This window comes from Acanthopagrus latus, chromosome 7, assembly GCF_904848185.1.
Source record: "Acanthopagrus latus isolate v.2019 chromosome 7, fAcaLat1.1, whole genome shotgun sequence".
Lineage (NCBI taxonomy): Eukaryota > Metazoa > Chordata > Actinopteri > Spariformes > Sparidae > Acanthopagrus > Acanthopagrus latus.
In genome coordinates this window covers 12,025,990-12,048,834 of record NC_051045.1, presented here as the reverse complement: position 1 = coordinate 12,048,834, position 22,845 = coordinate 12,025,990, and the positions used below count along the sequence as shown (strand labels likewise).

Below are 22,845 nucleotides of genomic sequence, written 5' to 3'. Positions count from 1 at the left end.
ATAGCTAAAATATATGTTCAGCGCTGATAAAGCTCAAGAAGGCTACATTATAATTTTATGTTTCGTAACAACAACTCTAATTGGAGCAGCTATGTGTTGTGTAATAAAAAAAAACAAAAAAAAAACATTGGCACATCCAGGGCTGAATCATTTCAGAAGAAAAAAAAAAAACAAACTCAAGCTTGAGTCTTTTTCACTGTGGAGACGACAGAGATGTGTTCTCTGCCCTCAGCTGTCCCCGTTCACTGGAAACTGCTCTGCTATCATTGACCAAATCTACATTTCTCAAGAATCACTGGGCACATTTTAAACCCGCTGTCAACAAACATTATAAACACAAAGCTACAGTCACTTTCTTTAACAATGTCAAATTAGATTGTGTCAGAAATAACACACTGAGCAGATGAAACGATACGGAATACGGTTTCCGTCACTGAGTTGTAACTGTCTGTGTATCTGGACAGCACAGTGTGAACTTGTATGCTGAAGCCATCTGAGCAGAACAAAAAGTCTGTGTTCAAACTGTCATCCATGTCTTTTAATTTGCCTGTTGTCAGTTTCAGCTGTTCTACCTGTAAATGTTGACCACTGCTGACATATATATGTGCACGTTAGTATGTGTTGTTGCCTGATTAAAATTAATATTACACTGTCAACCAATCCACAGGCTGATTTATGTGTTGCGTATTCTAACGTTAATGCCACGATTCCGGCGGTAAAACCAGACTTAACTCATTTTCACTAAAGGTAAGAGAAGAGGTGTTTGGGACGATCAGTAGCTGTGTGTCCATCTAATTGTTGAGCAGATTTTCGAAGCAAACTTTTAAAATCAATGAATGAATCAGGCACACTTCCATAAACTGGTGTGGAGTGAATCAATTTGGCTAGTTTGGTCCAAGGTTGGTGGTCTAGGCTGTGTTAGGGGCTTTAATAAACAGAGTAGTAGAAAAACAAACTGCAAACCAGAAAACAGAAACTTGGAATTGAAAACACGCAGACACCTTTTCTTCTCTTGGAGCAAAAACAACGAATGAGTCACATGAGTTAGATGTTCGCTCCACTTTTTCGATCTTCCAACAAACGCTTCAGTCCTGTACCGAAAGGCATTTTTGAGAAATTGAGGCAGATTTTTCGAAGTAGTTATGTTGCCATCAACCTCACCTTAAAATGTTCACACATACATGTTGAATGAATGAATGAATGCAGAAGTTATTCAGTTTCAAAAGCTGTAGTGTGAAATAAGTTATGAAACAGGTTATCTCATATTTCTCAGCACAAGCATTTAAAAATGTAAATGCCCTGAATATATTACAGTGTTATTGAGCAAGAGAAATATATGCTCTTAACCCATGTTTGTCCTTCGGCTTTCAACAGTACACCTGTCAGCCAATCAGCACCAGGTATTTTCAGTGGGCTTGGTATCAGTGTGTGTCAGCTATCGTGAGGTCTGAACACACCTGAAAAGAAGATTCTAGTGTCGGGGGCACAATTCTAGAACACGTGGGAAAAAAATCTGGAGTCGCTCCCTCTCCAGTCTGCAACCATGACCTCAGACGGAGAGGAAGATTAATCACGGTGCTGATAAAAGCGACCCGGCTGACAGATGCATGACGGAACATTTGGTGGGTGGGACAAAAAAAAAAAAAAGGCGGACGGAAAATTTAGAAAGTCTCACCTTGGACAGCCCTCCTACGTCCAGGTAGAAGCAGATGATGAAGACGTTCCAGGCCACCCACAGAGCGGCCCATACTGTATACTGGAGGGCAGAGACACAGACAGATTAGCTCCATAGAAACCAGATGAACTGAACAGAACAGGATGTGACAGCTACTGGAGAAAAAAATGGCAGGTGGGATGAATGAGCTCCTGAGCAAAGACAAGTCAGGGACCTCTCTCCCCCATACTCAATCCAACACACACATATTCTCACATACAGATGCATTAAATCACATATACAGTTCACACACACACACACACACACACACACACACACACACACACACTTGTATGTAAGACCTCACTTTATTTTTTCAAGGTGCCGGTAAGTTCAGCGAGTCTATTTGAGCCCTGAGGGAGCTAGAGGTTTTTCAAAAAGCCGAGGCTGAATTAAGTTCATGACTTCGACCGTTTGTAGAGATTGTACAGTCAGACAGCCGACTGTTGACAGACACAGAGTGGTGTCCTCTGACAGGGAGAGAGAGAGAGTCATCGCTGTGAATGTTGCGAAACCCTCTGACTCACGCTGAACTGAGCGTTTAAAATGTCAGAGGCATCAGAGGGAGAGCGGTGAGGGCACCTTTGCAAAAAAAAACAAAAAAAACATACATGTTGATTCACGAAACCGCTTAGCTTGCTCTTTCCCATTTTCCACTTGACGGAGGACAATCGCTCCACTTTCCTCTCCTCCCCTCAGTTCCCCGCTTCCTCTGTTTCTTCAGCTTATCCTGTTTGGCTCCGATTTATCCTCCGACATCTCCCCCCATCTCTCTTTATTTACTCTCTTTGCCTCTGTCTCTTTGTCGCTCCCTCAATCTTTTTCCTGTCATTAACACCGCCATCTGTGCTTCTGCTGCCACTGCTGCTCAAAATAGGGCTTTTAATGCCTTAGATGAACATTATGGCCTGAAATAAAAACCTGAAGTGCGTAAAAGAGCATTTATGGAGCTCCACAGTGCTTTCGAACAAAAGGACTCGTGCGGCACCGCATTACAAAGAATGACCTTCTCTGTCCAGAAACTCGACGGCGAGTATAAATCTGATGAGCTCCTTAGCCCCCCACTCCAACACCCCCCCAACCCCTTTAATTAGCCCTAATTACCATGGGATTAGAGTGATTTAAGGGTGTCACACAATGCACAAGAGAGCGCAGCACACTTTGCAATTAGAGAGGAAAGGCAACAACATGTCCGATCAGATGCACTGGCAGAGGACTAATGCAAAGTGATGGGACACTGCTTAACAAAAAGCGTGTGGAACAGGATTAATGCGGCAGACTGTACTGAGTTTCTCACACGAACAACTAGCCTTCACTTGTGTTTACTCACCACCACAATGTAGCGCGGCCGGTACTGGATGGTGCCGAAGAGGCCGAGGATGACGATGATGATGTGGAAGAAGTTGGCGAGGATCGGGGCCCACTGGTAACCCAGGAAGTCGAAGACCTGCCTTTCTAAAGCCAACACCTAAAAGGCGAGAGAGAAGAAAAAAATAAAGAAGAGAAAAAGACAGACATTATCAAGTTGACATGTTCTGTGAACAAACTGCCTCTCCCGCTGTGACGATGAACTGCCAGGAACAGGCTGTGTTTGCCAAACCTGCACAACCGTTAGAAAAATGGCAGCCCACGTAAACAAACTGGCAACTTCACGTAGCGCTCGTTTACTGACGACAATATCGTTACACCTCACAGCCATTGGCCGACAATCCTGCACTGAGCCGGTCGACATGAACAGCTTGAGCGTTCAGACTCCAACTGTGGAAGCGCCCAGAGGTGAAGACTGGAGGTTTTATAAAATAAACAATGACAGATTTATCGATTCAACCCCTGCTGAGCTAAAGAGGAGGCTCAGTATTTCCAACCTTCCTGCCAATGGCCTCCAGGAACAAGAATGGTATGGGAACCTTTATGGGAGGCGAATGCCTTCCTTAATAATACCACTGCAGTGAGCTTAGGTGCTTATAAAACTATGTGCTCACAGCCGACCTGCAGACATGCACAAGAACAAGCAAAGTTAAACCGTCTACAATGAATAGCTTTGGGAGGGTTTCATTAACAATGCATTCTGATACATTTTTCTTCACTGGAGGCCATGATAATGAACTGGGAGCTCTGAGTTTACCTGTGGTTTCACTTGAGTGGTTCGGAGACACAGTCGTGTAAAAATGTGCTTGTTCAAGGTATGTGTCAAGTGTATTTCGATCTGGGCTGCCAACTTCTCGATATATTTTGCAGTGAGAGTCATTGAAGTTGGTGCATTTAAGAGCAGAGAGCACTATGTGACATTGCCCACCACAGAGGTGGGAGTCATGATAATCATATCAAGTCAATAATCTTGGTTGATAATGATGAATACGTTTGGTTGGTCAACATAAGCCCAGCCTCCACACATCGTAGCCTAAATCGAGAGACCAAACATACTCTTATTGGAAAACCAGAGTGTTTCAGAGTAACAGAGAGTGTAACTGTCACCACAGTAACCTGCTGTCAATCCTCCCTGCCTGCACTGTGGTGCAGAGGAGAGGGAAAGACGAGCCGCTGACTCTTGTCTGTTTGTCTGCTGTCAGTCAAAGACCTTTTAGGCAAGTCTTGCCACTTGGCAGCCATCCTGTCAATGCCCCAGGGCAGTTATTTTAGGCTAAGTAGACCAGGCCCCTATCTAAATGAATGGTTAAAGAGCAACAACTCCACTGTCAATAATGTATAAAATCACTAGTCAAATCTGAGGAAAACCAACCAATTAAAACATTTGGTGACTTTGCCCCAAAATAAGCCTTGAAATGCTTCTTCCCTATATGTTATACCTCTACACTAACTTCTTTGACGGCTCAATCCAGAGGGCAGCAACGCCTTCAATTCATCCCACCAGAGCCCTCGAACTAATGTGAGTTTATTGTCTAATGTATACATTCACTTCTCTTGGTAATCCCGTGCCTTCCTGTGATATCCTCCTCTTCCATGCCCATTAGACGTCCGTCTGCAGTTCCTTCAGGTTGAGACTATCATGGCTCCCAGCTGTGCGCTCGTGTCAGTGCAACAGCGCGATTGGCTGACGCTTGGTGTGAGAAGCGGACGATCGGAGAGGAGAGGACAACCTCCATCCCTGGGCATTACAAACTGCAAAGTTCATGTCAGCGGACTCCATCTCTAAACTGACGTTCGTTACAGTGGCACTCCTTTGAACCGTCGCGGAATATCTGACCTGAATCCCTCACAATGAAACCCACACAGTCCAGCAGCATTAAACACCCTAAAGAATTTGTCCACAGGCTCGTAAAGCCAACCGAGTGGGACGAGGAAGGTCTTGTTTTTCACGTTACGTTATAATCTGCCCACATATGACCAATAATAAAGTGATTCATACATGTTAATTGCCGCAATTTCTCACATAGAGCCCCGTTTAACTAGTTTGTGTCCTATTTTAACGCCTCAGTGTCAGTATCCTCTTTTTGTGCCACTATCAGTTATAAATTTGGTTTAGCTGTGAGAAAATGGATGTGTGGTGTCGTCCCATGCAAAAGTGTTGATTGGGTGAGTTGGCAGCCCTGTTAAATACTGTCAACCTGATAATAATCCCCATTTTAACAAAACATAACAGTAATCTGATTATACCTTTTCCTCTGTAGCTTTAACAGAATACAGTTACCTTGTGTCATACTAGTCACAGGACACCATTTCATGTATTCCCTCATTTCCAAGCCTGACAATGAAGAGGAATTCCACCATTTTCCCCATACAGCCTCACTCCATACCACTCCCACGTTTACAACCGCTTCAGGCCAATGTTTCTCACATACGGACACATTTATGATGTCCTCTCTGGTTGTTCCCATCCTCTACCTGAGCTCTTTGTATGCAGCATTTTGTGCAACAGCAAAAAAAAAAAAGAAAAGAAAAAAAAGCAATTTTAAGTCCTTAAGACTGTGAGTCCCCATTTGCATCAACTCAATTAGCATGCCATTTGGTGGAAAATACAGCGGGGGGGGGGGGGGGGTGCAGGCAAACCATTTAATTAGAATTCCATTGCCAACCCAATTCCATTCCATTCCCAGTGTGCGAGTGTGTGTTTGTGTGTCTCGAGCAACGATGTGTCTCGTTGTGCGTCGACATGTCATTTCCAGCCAAGCGCTTGAAGATGGATGAGGGAGGGAAGAATCTCGTCTCTGCTGCAGTGATAGGAACGCACCACCGAGCACATTCAGGCAAACACACACACACACACACACCACAGTCTCGTTACACAGCCTTGGCTGCTCTTCTTAATGTAATGGAAATGTTACCAGCAACCCAATGAGACATTGTGACAGGCAGGGGAGGGAGATGATCAAATACTGAGTGATAATTAAAAACGAGCACTCCTTCGCATAGAGGGCGAGGGCAATAACTCCACAGACAGGCTGTGAATTGACAGAGGGTGAGGTGACTGAACTGCGACCTCCATCAAGCATTATAATACCAGAGTCGGGAAGGAGCTAAAAGATAAAGCCTTCACTCATGTGGTCGGATAACAGATAATGGCTGGGAAACTAAATTGAGATGGATGGGGTGGATATTATCAATAAATTATAAAAAAAATAAAAAAATAAAAAAAAAAACAGACAAAAAAACCAACAGATAAATGGAGAGATGAGAGGAAACGCAAGGAAAATCGCAAACAACACATACTGACGTGGACTGACTGAACTCCCTCCCTCTTAATGACCTCTGTCTATAACCTGGACAAAAGTGCTGAAGGAAATGAATAAAGTCAGGAGAGTCATACATCTTCTGGTCAGCTCTGGGTCATGGTTAGAGCTCAATAAAACCCATGCAGGAGGACGTCAGCGGGGATGAGGAGCAGCTAGGCTGCATTTCAATTGGCTCTGGAGCTTACAGCACTGACCCTTCTGAACTGACAATATTTGTTGAGTTATTTTTCAGCTGTGGTTTTTCAGAAGCATATCTGGACAAACACCAGAGACAATTCCTCTGCACTTCATGAAGATACAAGACGCAACGCATAACGCTAATGAGAATCAAGCCCCATGTCCTGACACCATCGAATCCAAAGAAGGGCAAATGTGTGAGGGAGGCAATTTTGCATCTGATCAATAACATTAATGAGCACATTTTCAGCTGATTAGATGGACGTCCTTATTAGACAGGCAACCATCTGGGACCCCAACACATAAAGACACCTACAGACCTAAAGCTGCAACAGTGCGGTGATGTTTTTATCTACATTAAGGAGAGCAGATTCAAACAGACGAGCAACAAACTAACTGCGTGACTGACGAAGGAAGCCCAAAGCTGCCAGTGTGCTTCATGGGAACTGCTTATCAGAGGGTCAACTTTGCTTTTCTTTCTTTTTTAAAAAACATTTTTCAACTTCATACAGCTACCACTCAGTCTTCCTTTGACAATTTGTCAAGCCAAGGTCTAATATTGTCCTTAAAGTGTAGCGTCCTGCACACAATAACAGACAGAAGACAGGGTACACTTGTGTTCTCATGCTGAAAACAGTGGAGCTGAGCTCCCAGAATGTCCCTCCACTAATCCTAGTGACAAAAAGAGAGATCCAAAGACTGCGAAATCTGTTAAAGAGCTTTTATTCTATTTGGCTGGATGAATGCAAATCGCCTCAAGGTCTTATCTGGGTGTACTTGGTGCTAAATGAGGGAATTCATTTTGATTTGTGGGGAAGCTCATTTACATCTTTTCTTTACCAAATCAGGAAAGTACGTTTTGATTAAAGTATTGAAGTCGACAGTCAAATAGCATTGGCACGAATGTAAACTGTGTGTGGGACTGTTGTGGGTTTAAGTTTTACTCATAAGGTGACCTTTGTAATCTCTGATGTAATACGAATTGTACAATGTGCCCCTTCCGATCAGATGTGAGTTTTCCCGCACATACAGTACCATTTCACATCCCATTGTTTACAGCAGATATTGTGTGAGTTCAGCATGACTATAACGATAACTTGTTTCATGTCAGCATACAGGAAGCCTGATGTAGGTCATTGCCCTCTGAATCAGTTTGTACTCAACACAGGAACAGCAAGCCAAATGTCCAGTAAAGATAACCGACTACACCGCGTTATGCAACTCAGCAGGGGAAACTGTGTTCATGGCTCATTCTCGTTGAGATGAGTAAATAACACGCATATGTCTGATTCTGGGAAGCAGAATAAGTGTTTGGAAGGTTTCTCAACAGTTAGTTTAAATGTTTTGAGTGTTGCGACACTTTTTAAATCTTTGGCTGTCTCATTTGTCTTCTTCCCTCTTTTTTGTCTACACGCTAAAGCTGCAACGGCGGCTCGATTAAGGCAATTAAATCTAATCTATTTTGACAGCCAATTAGTCGTTTTGAGTCATTTTTCAAGCAAAAATGTCCAGCATTTTGATTCTAAACACACTACGTCCTTTACACACGTGCATTCTACACAGATAGCCGAGCCAGTGCAGAGCAATAGTCATGCTAATGAGTGTGAACCTTCATCCATCCAATGCACATACTTTACATCCCTCAGTGTATTTATTACACACAGCCATGGACCCTTTCCCTGAAATATTTCCAGCGGTCATTGAATTAAAGAAGTGTATAGGCATGAGGGGTGTGTGTGTGTGTGTGTGTGTGTGTGTGTGTGTGCGTGTATCCTCTCCTCTGAGATGCTGTAGTAAGCCTATCACGTTCACTCCTAACTCAATAATCCACCAAGATGACAACAATCAATCAAGGATGGAAAGGTCTGCGCTCATCCGTACATATATTCAGGCCCGCGTGCCCACACACGCACATATACACACACACACACAATCTCACACACACACACACACACACACAATCACACAAACCCATATGGCACAATTAGCCCACAATTCATAGGAAGCGGGTTACAGGAGAGTGGGGTACAATTTGATCAGAAGATACCAACGCTCTTCCAGTAAGAGTGAGCCGGCTGCATAACGACCGTAAAAGCCTCCCACCGACCTCCTGCGAGCACAAATCACTCCCTCTAGGGTGACGGGATCTCTTAGTGTGTATTTTGGTTTTGGGTGTGTATATGCGGAGAAACATGTTGCCCACACATACCGCTCCACCCACCATAAATAGCAAGCAATTAGGGGGTGGATACGACAGCAGGATGCAACAAGCCCCTCTCTCACCTCCACCGCTGCTAATCCTTTTGTTTGCTCCCTCTGTTCTCTACCCCGAGTTCTCAGAAACCATCAATTACTCTCTCCTTCAACCATGTGATACCAGGTAATTAACAAGGATCGTGGACCTCAATCCTGCCGCTTTAGACAACGTCAACTCGCGCTCTCTCTCAGTTTCGAGGGGTGTGGCCCGAAAAAACAGAGCGATGAAGAGCACACAAGTGGACACACAACACCGCACTGCCTACTTTCCTCAACATCCCAAACAAAATCAAGAGCAAACCAAAAGATTACAAACATTGCAGCTTTTATTTCACGTGCCCCGAAGAAGAGGAGAGCGAATAGAGCTCCACATGAAAGAGTGAGGAGAGGATCAGAGCAAATGTGTCTGACAGGGAGAGAAACGTTTGATTCGCATCATCTGATGGCTAATTAAGATGAGCGTGTGTGCTCGAGATAAGTGGCAGAAAAAAATTGCACGAGGCGTCCGACGGAGATTTAAAAGAACAGTAACCACGACATGCGGCAGGGTGGCTCGACAGTTGTTTCGTGATTCACAAAATCGACTGAGTCGTCACAGGCTGGTGGCGCGCCATGGTCGGACACACCTCTGCGTGAGGTGTTAGGTGTGAAAGGGAGGGAGGATGTGATGAGGCTCCCTCAGAGCGAGAGGACGGAGGTGACTGGTGAGCCTCTCATTTTCAAGCTTAGCCTCCGGATACTATAAATCACATCAGTGTTTCTCTTTCAGTGTGCGCCCTCTGTGAAATGTCCTCTGATAACATGTTACTGAGTGTGTCATCACGATCTTGGCTTTGAAAAGCAGGTCTGTGTGTGTGTGAGTGTGTGTCAGAGTCCATTCTGTATGACTTCAGGCTGCATGAGTCAGTCGCCTCCATGTTCGAGCACCAACTCTGACTCACAGTCAGGCGGAGGGACGACATTGAGGTGTGGCAGGAGATGTGAGGGGCGAAACACGGCGAACTTCTGCTTTCTCGTTATCTTTCAGGGTTTTTTTTTTTTTTCATCTCAGCGGCTTGGCTAATGGGTTGTTTTTACTTAGTCGTAAAAACGCGCATTAGCCAATGAGGCCGTGCCCGATAAAGGGATAAGATTCAGAGGGGCAATCTGGGAGCGGTATCCAAATCACCAGTTCTGTTTCATATCCTATCGCACTCCAACTGGCAGACATGCCTTGCTGCCCGCTGAGAGTCACTGGGACAGACAAACATTGCACATGATAAACAGACAAGCAGCCTCTGATTAATGGCCTGCCTCTTTCACTGGCTTTTCTCTTCATATAGCTTTGACATTGAAAAGTTTGTTTTGATTTCCCCTTCACAAATCTGTAAATGATCTAGTTGCAGCTGTGAGCACTGGAAATCAGTCGTTAGGGATGTTGGCTGTTGGGTTCTCCACAGTGGGGAGCAGCACAAGTCTAACGGCTCAGGAGATGGTATGGTACATTTTACTTGTTTATTGCTTGGTAAATCATCTCTTCAAAGCACTGAGGTTCACTCGGTTCCAAGGAGCCGAGAACTGAGCCTAGTTCTGTATCAGACATGGTACAAATTATACATAAGCTAATCAGGCCACTTTGGGTTTACTGTCATGGCTCTTTCAGCAGAGTGTGTCAATGCCTAATTCCTCAGCGTACCCGGGTGGATCCCAGTGAACAGTGTCAGCCATGATCACGTGGTACATCATGATCAGTACAGGGGCAAATATTTTGGGGAAATGGGAGCAAAAATGTAAAAGATCTTCATTCAATCAAAGTGATTAGAAAATTATTATCTTCTGTATATCTGTCCGCCAACATATAGCATCTAAACGACTGAGTGGGTCCAACGTTTTGAATCTGTGATGACCCAGACACATAAGAAAGGGAAGACAGCAAGAGACATGCCTGTTAGCAGCCAAACAGGGTGGGATATCAGCCAATCAGGAGCAAGATTCACTGCAGTTTCAACCAATTTGGAGCTAGACCTCTGATAAGCATAAAAGAAGAGGACATCCCGCTAATGCACAGGATTACCAAGCAAGGTGAGGTTGTTCACAGATTAGACATTAAACCCACATTTGTTTAAGTGCTCTGGTGGGCCGAGCTGACAGCATCACACTGTACTGAGCTGTAAAACAAGTCGGTGTCGTGAAACCGAGCGCGTCTGCAGTGGAAGTATAATGTATAATGTCTTTACTTTTTAAGCATTTTTTTTTTTCAGCAGATTTGACTGGCGATTCCATACATGCAGTGTTTATGTCAGGGTGACCATTTAAAATGAAGTTATGGCTATCTCCCCATTCATTTAGATAGATCCCTGGCATCGTTAGCACTGAATAACTTCCTAGGGGGTGTTGCAAAGATGGCTGCCGAGTGGCAACGCTTTGGAAGACTTCTAAGATGTACGTAACCTGTGGTGAGAGGTCGCATGCACACACAGCTTCATTTTAAGGGGCCACGGGCCAAAATAAAAGGTTGGGAACCACGGCTGTAACTATCACACAGAACTGGCCTCTAGTCCTTGGTTTTCCTGAGTACAAAGAGGAGACAGAAGGTCTGTCTCAGCAGCATTTTAAACAGCATGCTACCGCATCACTGAATTGTTACACGCATACTCAAAGAACTTTTGTTCTTCTGAGTATTCAAAGAGAAATCAAAACAGCTTATTTATTCAAATTCTGAATAAAGACAGACACAGAGTTGAGCTATCAATCAGGGGCTCGCAGGCTGATGTATGTACACATGTACACACATATACAGTGTTTGTATATGTATATAAATATGTATAAACATACAAAATATATATAAATGTCCTCTCTGCCCTGGCTTGTCTTTACTCTGTGCCTCCCAGCAGGCAGTAAAGTACTTCTCAAAAACTTTCTCCAATCCAATTTTTCACCTCTCGCCTGGGTAAAGTCATTATACTCTGGTGCCTGCCTGGTCCTTGTGTAACTAATGGTGCCAATCTCAGCATGTGTGTGATGACGCCTGTGTGTGTGGCTTTCATAGGGTACATGGAGGGTTGGATAGATAGATGGCCCTTGGTGGTGCCTGGTCTAGCAGCACTGAGACAGGGATTAAGAGGTAGGGTGCCTTCATAAGCCACTTGCTGCTCCACTGTTTGAAATATGGACTGCGCAGTGAAACATGGTGGCTTGCTCCCTCTGTACTCCCTCTAAGTACCACTTGTTTTAGGTGCTGGTGCTAAACAGACACTGAGTGAAGTGAGTGCACGGCGTCGCTCTGTTTGGAGACTACTAAAAGCCTGTGAATGAAAGAGCTCTTTATTTAAGATGAAATATGTTAAACTTCCAGTGCTCTTAGTGCTAATAACATGCTAATCTCTCAGTGCTATTGGGGACACACAACGCACAAATCCGTCCCACTGAAAGAAACATGATAAAAGCCACAGCTTTGAACCGAGACTCCCTCTGGACACTGGCACTCTACTTTAAACTTTTTGTGGTCTGTTGTGTTGCAGTGTTTCTTTCTGCTACTGTGGCTCATTTTGAGATTAAGCTTTTTTAAAAATCCTCTGGACTGAGGAACGAATGAGTTTAGTTTAGTTCAGCTGAACGAAGTTCTGCACTCTCTGTACACTGCTCATGTCCGGACCAATTGAGAGTGCATGCCCCGTCTGATCCGTCTACTGGGCTTGTTAGTGGTTAGAGTTGTCACACTGATCTTCTTTTTTTATTTCTCCATCTGGTTTCTTAATGAGAGTAAAGCTAGAATGCAGACGAATCAATACCTAGCACTGGTGAAACGACGGCCCCCATACAAAACTGGGCTGTAGAAAGCCAGAGAAAGCGGAGGAGAACTAGGCAGAATCAGCACCGCCTAGTTTATACAGTTTGATCGGAGTTTGGTGTAACACCCCTCACTGAATCCAAAAGAGATAGAAGCGACACTCTGTCTTGATCCAACTATACTCTTCATGTTGATACAACAGCCCCTAAAATCCGCCAGCTGAAGCATTTTGTGTCATTTGGCCCATTTTTGCCTGCAAAAGATTGGGGTTGGGCTTATGTAGAGAGGTTAACCATCTTTTGGTTGCACCAACACTGTAGTGATACAAAGGACTTAAAATGCTCATTAACAAAATCAAAGTGAAGAAAGACGTCGCTGCGGACCTATTTTAAACATTTCAACATGCCACCATTAGAAAAGTACAGGTATAATCAGAGGATGTAATCACTGTGTTGATCACAGGATGAAGATCACAAAGGATGATTGCACTGTGAGTCAAACAGCAGGCTAATGAATTTTTTTTTTAAAAAGCCCATTAGGTCTTGTTTGTATGTTAGTAATAGCTAATTTTTGGCCTGAGGAAACTCACTATTTTCTGACAGTCAACCTGTTCCACGTCTGCCAGCGTATAAATGGCTTTCGTTCTCAATAACAGCAGCCTGCGCAAAACTGACTAGACACCATTCTGAGGATTTGAACACAAAAATCAACAAGCTGACTTGATGAAGAAGCAAGGTTCAGTGCGATATGACCCAAATTCATACATACACTGCGACAGCAAACATCCTTCCTCACATGGCTGAAATCTCTTGTAAAACGCTTATCTTGCTCAGTCTCTCTTCCTCCCCTTTATCGCTCTTCCTCCACTTTGCCGTCAGCCAACGTTTCCTTTCAAGTTTATCTGCAAAGGTGGCGGCAATGTTTGGATTATTAGAGGGCTAATTTAGACTTTAGCTGCATCAACTTGAAGCAGCAATGCCGCAGCACTGGGTTGTTGTGATTTCTGTCTCAGCCCAGGGGATTAACGTCACTTGGGAGGTTTTGTCTCCTTTTCTTGTGCCTCCAAATTTCGCCGTTTGTTGTGTGGGTGTCATATGGAAAAGGAGAGATGAGAGAGCAGACTGCAACGCACACAGATACTTTGATTTCTCAGAGGAGCTGAGAGAAGAAAAGCAGGACAAGAATACAGCGCTGGATAAAACCCAAATACAGCAACAATGGATAGGGTGAGTTGGGAAAGTGACGAAAATGAGAGCAGCTTAAACCAGCCAATCCCGTCTCCCACCCTGCCTCTCCATGTCCCAGATCCAACAAAAACTGTTTAGGTTTCGCCCCAATTAACAAGTAGGCAATTTAGCTGCGACAGAGGAAAATTCTCATCAAGTATACGCAGTCAAGAACGGCAAACAGCTGTCAGCAAGCCTGTAACCCTCTGGCTCTGCTTTCCATAATTGAGTCAGTAATGTTGCTCTTTTCATCATAATACCATCGCTCCTAATCTTTCATCCACCAGCAGAGGAAGTGAGCGTGTGCATCTCTGCTGTCCAGCCGTTTGATCACACAACACAATTAGAGCAAAAAAACATCAGTGAAGTCATCAGCCGCTTGTAAAACAAGGGCCGAATGCCCAAAACAGTCGGGGGGGGATTTGAGTGAGACGAATATGCTTCGCAACCATTCAGCTGAATGTGATCTGTCAAGATAGTCATCCCAGCTGTGGTGCTCCCAAAGCAATTTATTCGATGCCACACCATAACAAATGACACCGGCGAAACCGCTGGAATGGAAAGAGAGAAATGGGCTTGCAAATAGTTCTACTTTTATCTCCATTATAGCTTAATATTGCAGTGTCACTGAGGTGGAACACACACAGGCGTGCTCGTGCAGGCCTCCGCATGGATGGGTTCATGCGCACGCACTCACATTTCGCCAGCCCAAGGTTTTTCACTACGACCACATAATTAATGGTCTGTTAAATTGAAGACATTAAAATGGCTAACAGTTGTAAAAGGGGCCACCGGGGACAAAGAGGAGATGTTTTTTTTCCTCAAGAACACACATATTATTATAAAAACCAACATGCACGGAGCAAGGGCAGCGACTCCAAACTCTGGGGAAGGTCGAGGAACAAGAGCGAGGTCAGCGCCTCCACTCAATTAGCATAAAATGTGTCGGGTTTAATCTCTGTTTACCGAGCAAACCTCAGACGAAAGCGTAACATAAGCAGATTTCAGTTAAAGCTGGTCCCAAACAAACCACTCAGCTGCTATCAGGCTGGTTGCTCCGTTGCATTTTGGGTGGGGCTGGTTTTGTGGTGCAGTTAAAAGCAAAACATGCAAGCAGAGCTATGTTTAGACTGACAGTTGTTCTGAGAGCAGGATGTGTACTGAGGACCCTCGAGGTCTCTTCCCTACATTCGTATCTCCCCAGCATGCTAACTCAGATTTGCGTCACGCACTCCCATGTCTCCCTTTTTGACAGGTTGGTTCTTATTCCTGCAGGCTCTTCGGCATCTTATTGTATACATAAAGGTTTCTGTGGTAACAGTGCACCAGAGCGAGGGAGGCGGCAAACGAAAGAAGGGAAAAGGAGAAGCTAAACATAGAGACCCCGGGTCTCTGGGGTCGCGCTCATAATTGGCCCAGTGTGAGAGGTCGAACCACCGCCCATCCCCCCTTTTCTCTCCACCTTCCTACGTGCATCTCCCCTCAACCTCCAGTGGCTCTGCCTGCTGATAAATCAGATGCTAATCAATAATTCAAACATATTCATATTCAAGGGGCGGGGGGGCGGGGGGGCGGGGGGGGGGAAGAGGATGGTTGGGGAGGGGGGTGAGAGAGAGAAGGAGATAACACAAAGCCTTATTGTTTTTTAACAAAGAGTACACGTTAGGGGCGGAGCATGAACACACGCATTACACATTCAAGCAGTGCTCCTCACCCCCCGGGCACCCAGGTTGCAATCGGCTCTCAGGTAATGTGACGACACACTGGAGAGAGCTCCAAAAGTGTGAAGTGTGACTGTGAATTTATTACGCAGTCACCTTGCCTTGTGACCTACAACACATTCTCCCAAACACCGTGAGGCTGTTGTTTAATCTACTCTTTTCTGATGGGGCTGGTACTTGCGGCTAAGGCCAAGTAGGACCTGTCAGGGTCCACTCCTCTGTGGATGAGTGGTGTTCTGGTGGAGCAATCAACACAGCCTGGGTCAAGACCACAATCAGCACTGAACACCAGGGGTTCATTTGACAGCAAAAGCACAGCACACTCTCTCTGTCTCTCTCTCTCACACACACACACAAATTCACCAATTGTACATAATTATGGCGACCTGCGTGGCCTTCAAAATTAAAAGGATAAGGGCCCAGAGACAATTTAAGACAGGATTAATTAAGGCCTTCCTTTCCAAAATCACATAAACTACTGGTTCTTCTTTGGTACTCGGTTTCTTTTCCACACATGTGGTGGCTTGGCTTGCCTTGGCATGACTTGGAACATAAGCTCCAGCACGTCAATCCCCATTACAACAGGGTCACACACTCGAAGGTGCACTTTAAACTGATGATGCTCTTGTCGTCGGTGTTGCCAGATCCCACGTGACAGTCAAGCAACCAAGTCTATGGAAACAAGCCCTAACCAAGCCACTTTACCCTAATGTGAGAGAGAAAGAGGCCATTGATTAATGTCTTCTGTAAATACAGTATCTATATGAATATGGCTGTATTCAGACCAAATGCGGCAGTGCGGCGAAACACCGCAGAGTTGTACAGCAGTGTAGGAGTGTCACTCTATGGCTTGTGTGCGTGACGTGCTGTGGACTTTAACCACCCCTCGATCAGTTTGCTGAAAGGAGAAGCTGATGTCGTTACGCTCCTCGCATGGTGGTTCCACTGGTTAAAAATAGCAGTGCACAACCCGGATGTGAGGCGTATCATTAGGGCTCGTTTTAAAAAAAGGGGCGCATGAAACAAACCAAGTGATCGCAAGTGTGCTACACAGAGTATGTTACACACTATGTTAAAGTCTATCGTGGCTTTTCAGTCGTGCTGGTCTGATCGCCAGCTTATGCGTTGGGTCACGTAATGCGGGGCTGCGTTTCTCCAAAGAACCCCCCTGTGGACATCACCGCCACACCCAAAACACACCACCCTCATTAAAATGAACAGCGGATTTGGAATGAATCCAGCCAGTCAGTGTCGACACAAACATCAGCATCCTGCTACTTTGAGGCTGAAGAGGTTAGTTTAAGCTAAAACTTACTGACTGACTGACTAGGATTGTTGTAATAGATACGAAACACCACCACGGGTCCACAACCGCTGAATGATCATTTTGTATAATCCATGCAGTGATGGAGATAACCGTGAGCACTTACTGGCGCAGCTCCATTTAAACCTACTTTACAGCGTAAGAAATTAACTAAGAACCCAACGAGCATATTGCTGTTGGCATCTGTTGGCATTTGGCTGGTTTGTTGGGAGCCCGTCTCTGTCTGACAATCTGTGTCCAACACACACAGACACCAGCTCTTGTATCTGCATGGGCAATTCAGATAGGGATGCTATCTTATTCTGATGCCATCTGTGCAAGCCAAAGCAAATAGTAAAGGGGAAAAAAAAAAAAAAGCGTTTTTGCTCATGACGATATGAATCAGTGTCCAGAGAGGTTTCCCGATAACTTAATAGCCTGGCCCAGAGAGGCGAAGACACACGGAAAGAAACAAAAGAGATAAAAGAGCTGTGACCATCCGCTCTGTATCCCCGCTGGCCTATCTCCTCCATCAACCTGGCAGTGCCAAGGAAATACAGTTCATTATCATTGATCACACCAGACTCCGCACTCACACAGACACTAAAGAAGTTACACATACATGCCCTCCACAAAACACCCACCAAAATAGATACCCTACGCAGATGTTCCCAGCATCTGTAACTGATGGAACTGAAATCTTCCCGCTCCTGCCAAGAACATCTTTCATGTAACAGATTCACCTCTCCTCGGAAATTGGCAATGCGGACCGTGATCATAGAGTGGCAGTAACTTTCACACACAAGTCTGCTGGCCCGATAAGAATACAATGTTTTATTTCCATGCAGGATGCCCCAATTACAGCAGCGCGATGCATTAATATTAAAGCTTTGGGCTGAGACCTCGTGTTTGTACGTGCCTGTCAGCACACATGTAGATTGGTGAGTTGGGGGGATAAAGACATCCAGCATCTCTAAGCTCATGAATAATCAACAGGAAATTTGAATGTTAGTACTTCCATAAAGTTAGCAGTGGAAGCAGTGGAAAAAAAAGAAACCACAATCTAAATCCTTTGTATCGTGTGGGGAGATGATGTGATGCCTGCCAAGCGATAATGTCGTGCCTTCAGAGGTAACACTCTTCAGGAGGACGCTCTCTCAGGCTTCTCAGCTAAAACTTTTCTTGGAAGCACTTTGGTTGAACCCATTCTTCTTCTCTGAAGCCTTCACTACAAAGTTAGCATATTCTCCAGCTATGTCATCAAACGAGTGGAGGAAGAAGTGGGCAGCGTGATGCAAGATATGACACACATACGCGCTCGCACATCGCTCGTGGGTAGTCTGACAGTAGTTTTTTAACGGTGTGGATTAAGTATAACTTGCAGATTTCTGCCACCACTTCACTGAAACCTGTTTTCCTGTGACTAATGAAGCCGGTTACTGTGACAAAATGGACCCCGTTTTCTTCTCTTTGCTCGTGATCAAACAACACCCCGTCCGGCGCTTTCCTGCATTTCTGTCATTTTGTCAGAGGCCCACAAAGCTTCCACTTCCTCCCCTCATACGAGGGCTGTAATCTTTACCCAACACGAGGCCTACTAACCCATAACTCACAGTTCCAAATGCGCAGCTGCGTCTGTGGGTGTGTCCGAGTGCGGCATGAAATAGTGTCCGTGTCGCGGCTGGGTCGCATCCGTCAGTGCTGCCAGTGCAGTTATGGCCAGGCATTTCCAGGGTCAATGTTCAGATCCAAGCTCGTTACCCTTGTTCGGTGTGATTATGTGTGTGTGTGTCTGCCCTTTCCCGGCAAAACCACCATGGCCGGACGAAGAGGCCTCCTTCATCAATCACCCGATGTCCGCGGAGCCGCATTAACCATCCGCCCCATTCAGAACAACGTCTCTCCTCATGGCCAGTCTCTGACATTCACAATACGTCTGGACCAGGTCCCACTTCTGACCAATCGAAACGCGTCCACGGCAGGTCAGCTTTAGGTCAACGCCTCAACAACAAGCAACCCCGCTGAGACAAAAAAAAACGAGCTTGCCTGTGTCTCAGAGTACAAACAAATCATTAGACAGACGGGGCTTCCTGCCAACGCTTGCCATTCTCTGGGGCTGATCGGGGTTCTGACAACGATCCAGCCCCACTGTCTGGAATAGTTAGGCTGCAGAGGGAAGAGGGAACAGAGGCGTTCCGATCAATACAGGCTCATTATCTGTTGCCTTCTGTCCCAGAGAGATGAGTCCCACCGCTCGGCCTGTTGATGAGGAAAGCGCACCACAATTCAATTAGGGGATGGCCGAGATGCCAAAAGAGGTTTGATCAAAGCACTCTGCCTGGCTAATTAGCACACACAGCGGTTCACAAGGGCTATTTTTACATCTGAGGAGCAGAGTATGTTGTTTTGTTAATGGTAGTTTTACCCTGTAATGGACTGGGAATAACCTGGCTCATTGGCAATGCATAGGTTTCAGCCAGGGGAGCGCGGGGAGGGCCCCTTGCGCTGTTCCACACACACACACACACACACACACGCGCACACATGTATATTCATGCAAACACGCACGCACAGGAGCACATAGACACACGCTCCACAGACTACAACCCAATGACCTTCTCACAAAAGGTCGCCCAGGGTTTAATGCAACCCCTCTTTGCAGGTTAAACTCATCAGACGTGTGCAGGTGTGCGGTGTGTGTGAGTGTGTGTCCCCGCAGACAGGAAGTGTCAGGTCGTCCAGAAATAGCGCCGGGGGAAAATAAAGCTGTTTCCAGGAGTCTTCGGGGACTTTTTTCGGCAGCCCGCTGACAGCTTTATAAACCTCTTAATAAATGGCCGACCTCCTTCTCTCTAACGAGGCAGACAGGTCCGAAGTCTGGGAGGGGAAAACAGGTGTGTCCCTCATGGTTCGTGGCTCTCCGCGCTTGTGTTCGTGTGTGTCACAAACACCATGACAAGTACAAATCGAGTGAGACCCGATTTTACTACTCATGTAGACACAAGCTCAGCATCTAATGGCGCGTGTCCCCCTTTTTCTAATGAATTTCGACACCTGAAACCTGACACACACGCAGGCGCTCCCCACAAATAAATGGGCAAAGGGCAGCAGGATACTGAGGCTTAAGGCGCTACGGAAGTCATTCACATGACAGCGAGAAAGAACTGCAACAACAGTTGTCTTCGAGCACTTTTCTGGCCTCCCGACCGCGCAAAGCACTTAACAACACTTTCACACGCACATTCACACACTCATGCCAGAGGCCGGCATGCGAGGTGCTGACCTGCTCGTCAGGAGCAACTCAGGGCTTCTTAAACAAAGAAGCCCCGTGGTATTCCTTTACCCAGCCACTCACACACACACAGACACAGGAACAGCCATCAGGAGCAATTTGGGGTTCAGCATCTTGCCCCAAGGACACTCCGACACGCAGCTGGAAATCAAATAAGCGACCCTCCGCTTAGTGAGCGACCTGTTTGACCTCCTGAACCACTCTTGAGACGCTACTTAAGCAGTTGCCAGAAACCTGTTACTCTGAAGGAGATGTCGGCTCTGAGGGAATACAATTTTATCAAATGGTAAAGCGGGTGTGATTACTTGGTGAGCTGCATGAAACTTGGCTTTCTTCTTCAACACAGTTATGAATGACTGCCACTTCCCATCAGGCGCTTTCCTGTTCTTTATTCTATGTGCCATTTGTCTTTGTTGCCAGATCCCCTCATGCATGATACAATACATCACAACTTTCCCATTTGGCTCTTCGTCTGGAGAAGATTTTTATTGCTCCCTTAGCTGTTAAAAAGTGGCATTTACTCAGGGGGCTTACAGTGTGAGCAAGCTCGGTTAATACCCCCATAAATAACCTTGTCACACCCCGTCAGGTAAACTCCACTCAGGGACGGTGGCAGAGGCAGGCTGGCCTGTGAGTCGACGGGAAGCATCACGCGAGACTGCACGGCCGCCATCAGTAAAATGTCAAGATCACTGATCAGAAACTGAGACGCGCCGACGACCAACGAGCCTCTGCTCCCGCCGTGGGTTGTGGATCAACGCTCGCCACGGCGGTCAGAGTTCTTGATGAGCAAATCACTCAAAGCTTGAGATGAGAGGAGAAACGTCTGTATCCGCAGACGTCTCGGATGTTCCGGATCAGAGGGCAGCCGCAACGCCGGACGTTAAATCTGAGCACATCACTGACGTCTCACGCAGAGCTACCCCGGGTGGACTTGAGAATATACTGGGCGACGTTTACAATATTCAACAGAACAAATTCATAATTCATTCATGCACTTTCATCAGGCATCACACAGCATGTGGTCACCCCAATACTGTCCATCACTGTGCCGCTAGAGTTGAGGGTGTTGGTGTTCAAATGAGCTGAGAGAAACAATATTTTCTGTCACGGCGGTGGATCTCCTCATGGATCAGGTAATAACCAAACAAAAAATAGTTCAAATTAAAAACTCTACTCACACACACACACACATAAAAAACAAAAATAAAATATCACTCCCGATATTTCAGTTTCAACACAATGAACTGTGAAAATACAAAAACACGGAGACTGGTTTGTGCTTCTGGTGAGTTCTAGAGAGTTACAGAACTTTTCAGGATGTTCTGATGTTCCTACAACACATCCTGTTTTCAGGTTTCAACATGTGATACAACAGAAGCACAGGCTGCTGCCCTGACAAAAAAAACAAAAAAAACAGACATTTGACTGTAATTAACTGATACAAAATTCATTTTGAAACTTGTAAAACAACAAGTAGAAAAGAAGTGTGGTTCAACTCACCAGCTGTAAAGTGCAAATAAAGATGAGAGTGCATCGTCCGCTGCAGCAGCCCATTGTGTCAGCGGGGGGAGAACGTGACTCTGAGCCGGCTGGGAGAGGACCTGAGAGGGGTGAGGAGGAGGGGAGGAGGGGGGGGGCAGAAGCTCTCAACGTGCCGACCAGACTCAGTCCTGATCCGAGCACCGGCGTCCCATTCTCCTCCTCCTGCGCTCCGGGTGTCTCTCCTCTGAGCCTAAATAATAAAAACAAAACGAAAAACGCGCGGCAGGATGAACCCGACTGCTGCTGCTGCTGCTGCTGCTGCTGCTGCTCTCGGTGTGTTGTGTCTGCCTGCGCTCCAGCCGGCCGGCCGCACTTGAGGTGACTGACTGACTGACTGACTGGCTGACTGACTGGGTGGGTGGTTGCGAGCCGGTGTGTAAAAGGAGGAGGAGGAGGAGGGAAGGAGGGAGGAAGGGAGGGAGTGGTGGTGGTTGTGGGGTAGTCAACCGAGAGAGGGGGGGATGACTGGGATGTGGTTGGCTGAGGGGCGTCAACTGGCCGAAAGAGAAGCGCACGAGGACGCGCGCAGGAAATATTTCAATTTATTGCCATGGCGACGAGCGCAATGACTGCGCGCCAATTAAGACGGTTTGATAGCAGTTAGAAATAACAGAGGACGTGGGGAAAAAAATACAATACTGTTTATTGCTGTTTATTTGAGGGGAAACGTTACATCTCCACGCTGGTGTGTGTAAACTCCGTTTGGACGTTGGTGAGCGCGTGTTCGTTCAGCGGGGCCACCGGGTTAAATGACGCTGTTGTCCTCTGGTGGACAACAGGCGCCATCTTGTGTCCATACGGCGAAGCGCGCTTTAAAAAAAAAAACAACAAAAAAAAACCAGCCTATTAGAATACAGGCACATGATTCAAAATGGAGGCCAAATTTCATCTCAGTTATGTGATTTTTTCTTTTTTCTTTCTCCCCTTAAATTTTGCACCATGACAAACGTCCTCCAGCGTTGAACGAGACAGTCTGAGAGATTTTACGGCTCATGATTAAAATATTACATGCACTGGGCACTTTCCCGTTTAAATGATCATCCCTCCCTCACTGTCTTATTCACTTTCTAACCCCCCTTTTCTTCTTCTTCTTCTTCTTCTTCTTCTTCTTCTTCTTCTTCTTCTTCTTCTTCACCCTTCTCTTCTCTCCC

The 22,845-nt window shown here is 45.8% G+C and overlaps 1 protein-coding gene across 3 annotated transcripts in view; it reads right to left on the bottom strand.

Annotated features, from left to right (window-relative positions):
- The window catches only part of nkain4 (sodium/potassium transporting ATPase interacting 4), a 52,709-nt gene extending 29,949 nt beyond the window's left edge, over nucleotides 1-22,760 (bottom strand). For 2 of the 3 annotated variants that reach the window (XM_037105488.1, XM_037105490.1), the window contains exons 1-3: nucleotides 21,653-22,751; nucleotides 3,045-3,182; nucleotides 1,676-1,756 (exon numbers count right to left, since the gene is read on the bottom strand). In XM_037105488.1, coding sequence (XP_036961383.1) covers nucleotides 1,676-1,756; nucleotides 3,045-3,182; nucleotides 21,653-21,706 — 273 coding nt within the window. In that variant the 5' untranslated portion in view covers nucleotides 21,707-22,751. Of the gene's footprint in view, nucleotides 1-1,675; nucleotides 1,757-3,044; nucleotides 3,183-21,652 lie in introns of all 3 variants that reach the window. The other variant, XM_037105489.1, reaches the window with a different exon arrangement.
- Between the last annotated feature and the right edge of the window lie 85 nt (nucleotides 22,761-22,845).